Genomic DNA, 9,973 nt, shown 5'->3' on the forward strand with positions numbered 1-9,973 from the left:
TTAACTTAGTTGGTCACATGATCGATAAAAGATCCTCACCTATTTGTGATTTGTCATGAAATAATATACATCGATAGATATGTTACTAAGTGTGTAATAGTTTTTATTTTTCTTAAATTCAAAGTTAAAACCAATTTGTTAATTGTAGGATTATATTAAGTGCTAAAAAATGCGATATTTTCGCTTATAATTTCGGTTGATAAGTAAAGTTTTATTACAAGTTCCCTCACACGAATGAACAATAACATGCTAGATGGATATTTGAAAGCTTGAGTAAATGATTTGTAAGTATCTTAAACATTATTATTATTATTTCTAATGCGTGTGTGTTAATTAATACTTAGAGTGCAAAGAGTAAATGGTTAAGTGCTATTGGTTATTAATACTAAGAGTAAAGTGATATTGAGTTTTAAATTTAATTAAAGCATTTCGTTTGAAGATTCAGTTGAAAAAATTTTATTTTGTAAGTTTGAAAATTTTTGAAAAAAAAAAAAAAAAAAAAAAGATTGAAAGGAAAAAAAAACAATATGTTACAAAAATATTATTATTATTTTGATTTGAAAAAAATATTTTTGCGGAAAAATTTACTGTTGTAAGATTAAAAATTTATTTTTATATGATTGAAAAAAAAAATTGATTTTTTTTTTAATTAGTGGAAAAATATTACAAGTTTGAGAAATTATTTCTTAAAAACATTTTATATGATTAAAGAAAACAAAAATTTTTGATTTCATTTTCTAAGTAGAAAAATATTACAAGTTTGAAAAAATACTGTTTTGAATCAAAAATCTGTTTTTGAAAGAAATATTCTTACAAGCTGGAAATTTTTTTTTTATAAGTTTGAAATGAAAAAGAAATTAATTCGAAACTACGAATTAAAATCTAAAATTTTGTTTGGAAAACCTGACATCAGGCTATTGCCGATCTATGTGCTTGATATTTGAGAAACGTGAACTAATTTTAATTGGTCAGAAACAGTGACATCACTTGAAAGACGTAGGGCAGGTGGTGAATAATACTAGCACGTGGGGTTTGTTATCTGTTATCGGTAAAGGGGTAGATAGCAATATTGATAAAGTCATTTTCTCAATTCGCCTCGATGTGTGTGTGTGGACGATCCGAAGTGCTGTGGGATTACGGTAGTTTCTTTCAACAGCCGAGTTGATTTGCGATATCACGGCATGCGTTCTGCAAATCGACGATGGGCAGCCAGCCGTATGCAGCGATTTCAAATAAAACATGCATGTAATTGTAATTTTGTGAGATTGAGTTATAATTAACAATCCACTTATTACAATTTCATTCACTGTTTTTAAATAACTTCGCGATAGCTGGTACTTGAGGGATTTCACCCCAAAAAGGTTAGTCTTTTGTACTTAATTTTAGTCAGTATTTAGCTATAACTTAATTTGTCAAAATTTAGATTAAGTTTCTTAATTTAACGTATAGCTGTCCATTTGAATGTATCGTTCGAAAAGGATAAAGACTAAAATAAATGATATCGATTTTGTTAAAGAAATTAGTTGTTAAAGTAAAATATTATTGGGAAAATGAAATAGCCAAAGTGATTCTAATTCATGAAGGTTGAAAATTTTGTTTTATTCTAACAAGAGTGCTTGTATGAAAAAAAAAATAATAAAGTAAAACACTATGCGATAAAATGACTAAGTTAAATACTAATCAAAAAAAATAATTAATAGAGTTGATTAAATAAAATGTGATAAATTAAATGAAACTCTTGAAAAGCATATAAAGTGATGAAATGTAACTTGAGTGCGAAATTTGCTTACTGGAAAAAAAATTAAATAAGTTGATTTTTAAAATCCATGAAAATTTCTTAATGATAAGTGTTTATTAATGCTAAGAGTAAATTGATTCCAAGTTTTGAAATGAATTTCAGTAGAAGTTATTTTTCGGTAAGTCTATTTTTAAAATTTGCTGACATGAAGTTTTGATACTCGACTTATAATTTTAACATTTCTTGGGTACTTCATTGATGTTTAACATTTTTGTGTTATGTGTTTTATTTTACCGTAGGTAAAAATAATTAAATAAAAGTGAAATTTATAAATTGTAATGAAAATTCTGTTAATGAAATTGGTTGGTTGTAAAGTAATATTTTGGAAAAGCTGTAATGAATGATAAATAGTAAAACGCAGTAAGTAAAATAGTAAAGTATGGTAAAGTAAAATAAAATATTCAGAGGGGATTTAATTCATGAAAGTTGAAAATTTTGTTTTATTCCATCAAGAGTGTTTGCATGAAAAAAAAAATAAAGAAAGGAAAATATGATTAACTTAAATATCGATGATAAAAAATAATTATTAGAGTTAATTAAATGAAATGCGATAAATTAAGTGAAACTCATGAAAAGCATATGTAGTGATAAAATATAACTTGAGTGGGAAATTTGGTTACAGTAAAAAATTATTTAAGAAGATAATTTTTTAAAATTCATGAAAATATTTGATAGTGATAAGTGTTAATTAATACGAAAAGTAAATTGATTGTAGATTTTCGAAAATTAAATGGATAAATGTATAAAAATAATAACGTATGTGATAATTTAAAATATTAACAATGAAAAAAGAATCAAAGACGATTAAATGAATCTAAATCGTAAATGAGTTGCTATTTTAGTAAACTCAAACTAGAGTGAAAAGCATTTTAGTAGGAACATGTTAAAATCTCTTGTGCTAAGAAAAATAAATAACTTTTAAGCATAATTTTGTAACTGAAATAAATGTATGATAAAATGATTAAGTTAAGTATTAATGAAAAAGTAATTATTAGAGTTAATTAAATGGAATGTGATAAATTCAATGAAACTCTTGAAACATATATGCAGTGTTGGAATGTAACTTGAGTGCGCAATTTGCTTACTGGAAAAAATTAATTAAGTTGATTTTTTTAAAATCTGAGAAAATTTGTTAATGATAAGTGTTAATTACTACTACGAGTAAATTGATTGCAAGTTTGACATGATTGCAAAAATTGAAGACATGATAACGTTTTGAAAAATTTGAAGGTTCGATTCCTGTCACTACTTGTGAAAAATTTCTAAGTTTAAAAATATCGGGGAAAAAAAAAAAAAAACGATAAAGTAAAAACAAGCGAGAAAATGATCAAACTCTAAAATATACTAAAAAAAAAAAATCGAAATCACGAAAAAATAATCTAAGTCTGAAATGCTTGAAATTAGTTAAAGACTAAAAAGTTAAGAAAATAGTTAAAGACTGAAAATAATTGAAAAACGCTAAAATAGTGAAAAAAAATCAAAGTGCTAAATGACAGGAAAAAACGTTAAAGTTCAAAATGTGTGAAAGAATATTTAAGTTAATTATTTCTTTGAAAATTTAACAAGTAAGAAAAAATATTTTGTTGTATGAAAGTCAAAAAAAATTAGTTAAGAAAATTATTTCTTCGAAATTTTTACAAGTTAGAAAAAATATTTGTAAATTTGACAAAGAAAAATGAAATTAGTTAAGAAAATTTAATAAGTTAGAAAAAATAAAAATGATAAAGTTTGAAATGCATGAAAAAGAAAATCAAAGTTTAAAATATATTTCAAGTCCACAAAGCATTGAACCAAATCTAAAATCTCGAATGGGTTGTATTTAAATAAATCTTTACTTAAGTGAAAACTTTGTTATTATGAAAAAATAATAATAATGATGATAGTTTCAATTATGAGCTGAAATTCAGTTAATGATATGCCATGATTAGTACTAAAGAGTAAATTAACTGATGGTTTTAAAATTAATTTAATTGTAATATTCGTTGTCATGGTACAGATTCACATTAAGACTGAAAGAGTAATGAAAAATATAGCATAGTGGTTAGCATACGTTTTTGCTAACTCAAAGTTTGGGTGTTCGATTCCCAACTTCAACACTCTGTAAAAAATAAAAATAATTAAATTCGTAGAAAAAAAAAAAAAAAAAAATAAACCTCTCAATAGATGGCGCCATGAACGTTAAACACCGCATAAGTTAAAGCATAGCAACAGGTGTTGCCAACCGAAAACTAAAAACTCTGGTTGTCATAACAACCAAAACTTTGACGTTGCCATTCAAAAAGTGAAAAACCTCCTAGTCTTCTATGACTAGAAAAACGACAAAGTCCAAAAGCGCGGGAAAATATTCAAAAACGCGCGAAAACTATTCGTAACCTTTCACGAGCGAAAACGAGGAAGGGCGAAAACGCGGTGGTCATCTTCTTCAAGTTTCACGCGCAACCCAAGGTCAACCCTAAGGTCGGAGGAAGTGGAGGAAGTGGGAGGCGGAGGAGGCGTAACCCCAAGGTCAGAGGAAGAGTGGGAGGCGCAATATTGCGCATTGCGCCTCCTGGCGCAGAACCCCCATTTTCCCTCTACTAATATCTGATTTCATTACTCTTCGCAAGTGAAATTTCATCGCTTTTGCTGTGGCTTCCCAGAGACCACCATAATGGGGAGCTGATGGAATGTTCAGCTTCCACGACACACCTTCATCGGCTAGATATTGACCAAGATCTCTTGAACACCCTTTCCAGTAAAATTTCGAAACGATGCAGTTGGTAAAACAGTCAGTTTGTATATTTCCAGAGCAATGGCGATGTGAGACTGAGCGGAAGTTCCGGGTTTTCTCCCGTAAATTTTTCGAAATGTAAACTGCAAAGAGGCTTTAGCACTTCTGTAATGATGGATCAGGGAAGAACTCACACAGATTTTTTTGAAATTGTAGTCATAAAAACGCAATTGCTGGCCACCTTTGGTGATGTTCGGAAAAGCGGAAAAGGGAGCTCGCCCCCAAAAAATATGGGGTAAGAGCTAGGGTTCAGAAATAATCTCTTGCGCATTTTTTCAAAGCTGAAGCCCTAAAAACGAAATTGAGGAAGTTTGGAGAGAAGAGATAATGTTCGAGGACTCTCTCAAGGGATTTTCAGTCACATCTGCTTCCGGTTCGGTTATTATCTATTCCAGACTGATGAGTTCACAAGGATGAAACTAGTTTCTGGATCGCATAACCGGGCTGTCGGAATATAGCATGCAGTTCTGCCTCAGCCCCGATTTAGGGGGTGACAACTTACTGCTAAATACATTTGTGGTCAGTTTTATCAAAATCATTTTTAGTAGCAATGCAGTTCTAGACCAGCATCGAGTCTCTTGATAGTTACCAGGACAAACTCACTCCCAAACTTTGGGCTTGAGAGCTAGAAGGTTGGTTTGGAAATACTGGGATGGTGTATGGATTCAAAAATCAGACGTTTCCTCTAAGACATGCAGAATTCCTTAGAAGGAAATACCAACTATCACAGCTGACGACTCTTTTACTTTCTTTGCAGTATTCCAGTACAGTTGAACCTGCGTGCCCATCAAACGGCTTGACCTGATCAATCTGACATCAAACAAAGTCAAGGTCATCCCTGATGCGCTTGAAGCCTGCTTCTTGGATACCATTGAACAAAGATATTTTGCGAATGAGTGGCTATGCATCTGCACTGATGGTTCATACTAGGGGTGCGACATCGATGTCGATGTTTTGGAAACATCGATGTTTTTGTTAAAACATCGATGTTTTTAACATCGATGTTTTACTTTCGATGTTTTTGGAACATCGATGTTTTGGGTCCGATGTTTTTTCGATGTTGATGTTTTTGTATTTTAACTGAAAATTATATTAAAATGTCTCACAGAGAAGCAACATCAATTGAAAAACATCAATGTTTCAAAACATCGACCCTCAAAATGAAAAAAAAAGAAGAAATGATAGTATATATAAATTGACTTAAAAACATGAACTCTCGGAAACAGCGCCATCACCTAAATAGGAAAAGTGCAGGAGCTGAGCTCTTATTAGCTACCATGCAAAATAAGCTCATTGGGGCTGCCTAAAGCCCTGATTCGTTACTTAAATAGCGACACGTCTGTATGATTATGAACTTCACTTAAACAAGCAAAAATGTTCCTTTTTTTCAAGAGAAAATCGAATATCTCGGACATGTTATATATTGAATACAACAAGATAAGTAAATCTCCAGCGAAGGTTCGTGCTGTTCAAGAAATGCCAAGGCCATCAAATGTCGATGAAATCAGACGATTCTTGGGACTTGTAACTTGTTATTCCCGCTTCATTCCAGACTTTTCAACTATTTCATATCCACTTCGATATCTACTTAGGAAAAATGCATCTTGGTTTTGGAGTGCTAGTTGCGAATCAGCATTTATAAAACTGAAATGTGAACTTTGCAGTGATTGAGTACTAATTCCATTTGATCCCTGTTTACCAGTTATCCTGACTACTGATGCAAGCCCTACTGGAATTGCTGCAGTATTGAGTCACTCTACAGAAGGCATAGAACGGCCTATTGCCTATGCTTCTCGTGTACTCACCAGTTCTGAACAAAATTACAGCCAGTTAGATCGAGAGGCCTTAGCTATCATTTTCGGTTTGACGCGGTGCTTCAACTACGTATTTGGCAAACCTTTCAAGCTGATTACCGACAATGAAGCTCTAACAAGAATTTTTCACCTGCACAAAGCTCTTCCTCGAATGACTTCAGCAAGACTGCTCCGATATGCTTCCTACTTATCAAGTTTTGACTACTCAGTACAATTCAAAAAAGGATCTGAAAATCAAAATGTTGATTGCTTGTCCAGGGCACCAGTTCAAAAGCCCGAAATGTCAGTCGATGAATTCATAGGCGAAGAAGCAAATCAAGTATACGCCGAAAATATATTCCAGATTTCAAGTCAACAAATAACATCGCTGACTATCCAGACTGAAACGGGACAAGATACAGAACTGAAGAAAATAATAAAGAAGCTAAACAGCACTTGCGAAGATTCAGAATTTACATTGCTTGATGGCATTCTTTTCCGAGGGGATCGAGTCGTAATTCCAAAAGGCTTACGTTCTACAATACTAGATGAACTTCATGAAACTCATTTAGGAATAACGAAAATAAAGCAACTCGCAAGAAAATATGTTTATTGGCCAGGAATTGACTCCGACGTAGAAAAATTAGTCAAAGGGTGCAAAGGATGTACTCTAACAAGTCAAATCCACCTAAGGTGTCTATCCATCCATGGGAACTTCCAGCAAATAATTGGGACAGAATTCACATCGACTATGCTGGCCCGTTCAAAAATTACTACTTCTTGGTGTGTGTCGATGCCAAGTCTAAATGGGCAGAAGTTATCAGAGATTCCCCAACAAGTTCTAAAACTATCCTTCTACTTGAAAAAAATTTCTCTTCTCATGGATATCCATATGTTATTGTATCCGATAATGCTAGAATTTTCCAAAGTGACGAATTCCACACTTACAGTTCCAGTAATGGAATTTTCCAGAAGTTTATAGCTCCAGGACATCCTGCAACAAATGGTCTTGCAGAAAGAAATGTGCAAACCTTAAGGAGGAAATTAAAAGCTTCATTCCTCGAACAAACTTCATTACCATTCAAGGTTCAAAACATATTGCTTCGCTATAGAGCAACCCCTCTAGCTTGTGGAAAGTCTCCAGCTCAACAGAGAATTTCGTATTCGCTGGAACTCTATCTTCCCATATCATCCAACAACATCAAAAATTTTCAGTGGTCCTGTGAGATCTTTTAAAGTGGGGGAGAGAGTCCAGGTTCGAGTCTTCATAAACAACCGAAACGTCTGGCAGTTTGGAAAAGTAATAAAAAAATTTGGTTCACGCCATTATTTGATTAGGCTAGACTCAGGACGACAGCTAAAGCGACATATTAACCAACTGCATTCGACCGGTGTGCCAATGCACCTTGAGGAGGACCCTTCTCGAGATTGCCATTCTAATGTTTCCAGTGATTCAAGACAATGAACTGTGGTTTTCGATGTTCCACGGATTCCAGAGAAAGCTCCTGCAATCTCCTGTGACAACCAGAATGCTCCCACGGCAACTCAGAATACCAGCCAACCTGTTGTGCCACTGCCTCGATGTTCTCAAAGGAATATAAGACTTCCTTTACACCTAAGGGACTATCAATTGTCTTAAGGGAGTTTCTTAATTAAGTGGGGGAGACTGTGAGGACTCTCCTCTTCTCTATTCGGCGGTGCTAGTGTCGCGCCTTCTCTATATACTTCAACTTCTATGTTGTGCTTCCGGAACGCAGAGCAGTGCCATGTTTAATACTGTAAATACGTGTATATTCGAATAAAATAAATTAAGTGTTTCTATCATATTTGTGCTATTCAGTAACATTGCCTCTTCAATTATATGACGGTCACCAGAATACATCACTCAGTCTGTACTAAGTGATGTACTGCTCAGTAAGACTAGATTTTAAATTCCAGTAAGTGTCAGTCAGCTCTGCTTTAACTGGCAAAGCTGATCAAACATGGCTGGATTTTGGTCCTCCAATGGGTCTCAAGTCATGTCCAAATTCCTGGCAACGAAAAAGCTGAAAAAGTTTCTCTATTGTTTATAGGAATGCAAAACGGACTTTCTCAAATACCTTAAAAACTCATTCCTGCAAATACAGAGGCTTCACTATCTCAGAGCAGTAGTAACCCTGGTATGTGTTGCATCACAGTATGATTTAGAAAAAAAATTCCATGTGAAGGCTTTAGTTTCACTCAGAAAGTCCACTTACAACCCTTTGCTTCTCAGTACCAAATAGCTCATGAAAGGAAAATAAACAACAGTAGGCTTTTTAATGCATTCAAAAGCCTACTCAGAAATATGTTAGTAAAACTAACAAACAGGTTACTGAAGAGGGGGAATCAGGCCTGTTGTTTCTTTGCCCTTTTAAACTATACCATCCTAACTTTCGAGAAATGTCAAAAATGAACTTTTTTGGCAGCTTGTTTATTTAAAGGGGAAGTTTTATTGACAAGAACTTTAGCTAGGAAGGACTTCTACATATGGATGCTTCAATTGCCAAATCAACTAACTCCATAAAACAAAGAATAGAGAAAAGTGATGAAGATGGTGTTATCCATAGGAGTATATAGGCCCTCGTGTTACATTTTCTGCCATCACATGGTCAAAAATGTACTGAACCAAAACTTTAACATAAATTCACATGCTAAGCATTGATAAAGGGGTATTCCACGGTATTTTTGACATTTATGTAGAGTCCATACGTGACCTTTTTTGCCATAACTTTTTAATTTACTGTTTGATAAGCATATTATTTTATTTTGATCTTTTTCTACCAACACACCGGCTCAAATTAAAATAATTTGCAAATCAAATGGCAAATAAAAAAGTTATGGCAAAAAAGGTCACATTACGGACTCTACATAATGTCAAAAATACCGTGGAATGCACCTAAAGCAATATTAAAGCAGAAATGAGGATATTTTTTTTAAAGTGGAGTTTAATGATTTGGCAATAGAGGCATCCATATAATGCTATATTTTATTTTGATTGGTTTCCAAAAAGCGAATTGTTACATGTGTTCACAGATGACTCCCTTCTGGACAGATACCAAATAATGCTATGTTTTATTCTGATTGGTTTCCAAAAAGCGAATTGTTACATGTGTTCACAGATGACTTCCTTTTAGACAGATACCAAATATCATGGTGCTGAAGCCAGTATATTTAGTAAGTTCTTCAGCTTCTACCTGCCAGTAGGTCTTGTCACTACTGCCGTTGATGGTGAGATATAAGCTATTGCAGTAGTTGTTGAGCAACCATTACTAAGGCCCTGTTTATGCAGCTAGATTCATCCCGGCGTCAACCCGGCTTCGCGAAATAAGGCTGCTTTATGCATTCAACCCGGCTTCAAGCCACGTTCAATGCAGGAGTGAATTCCCTCCACCTACATTGAAGGATTATTGGCGGATTTTTCCCACAGTGCATTGCGTGGTCACGTGTCTCCTCCTCGTGTGTATTTATTTTGGTGTTGTGCGTGTTCTTTTTGCGTTGGTGATTTTGTTTCGAAACTAATTTCTTCTAATTATGGAAAAATCCAACTGCAGCGTTCTATGGAATAGCACCGAAACGAAAGCGTAAGGGAAC

The 9,973-nt window shown here is 33.7% G+C and overlaps 1 protein-coding gene across 1 annotated transcript; it reads left to right on the plus strand.

Moving 5' to 3' along the window:
• The first annotated feature begins 7,241 nt into the window (after window positions 1-7,241).
• On the plus strand, window positions 7,242-7,826 carry LOC129218875 (uncharacterized protein K02A2.6-like). Its single transcript, XM_054853195.1, is given in 3 exon segments — window positions 7,242-7,305; window positions 7,308-7,509; window positions 7,511-7,826. Coding segments are annotated over 3 exon segments (582 nt in total).
• The last annotated feature ends 2,147 nt before the right edge of the window (window positions 7,827-9,973 follow it).

This window comes from Uloborus diversus, chromosome 3 (genome assembly GCF_026930045.1).
Source record: "Uloborus diversus isolate 005 chromosome 3, Udiv.v.3.1, whole genome shotgun sequence".
NCBI lineage: Eukaryota > Metazoa > Arthropoda > Arachnida > Araneae > Uloboridae > Uloborus > Uloborus diversus.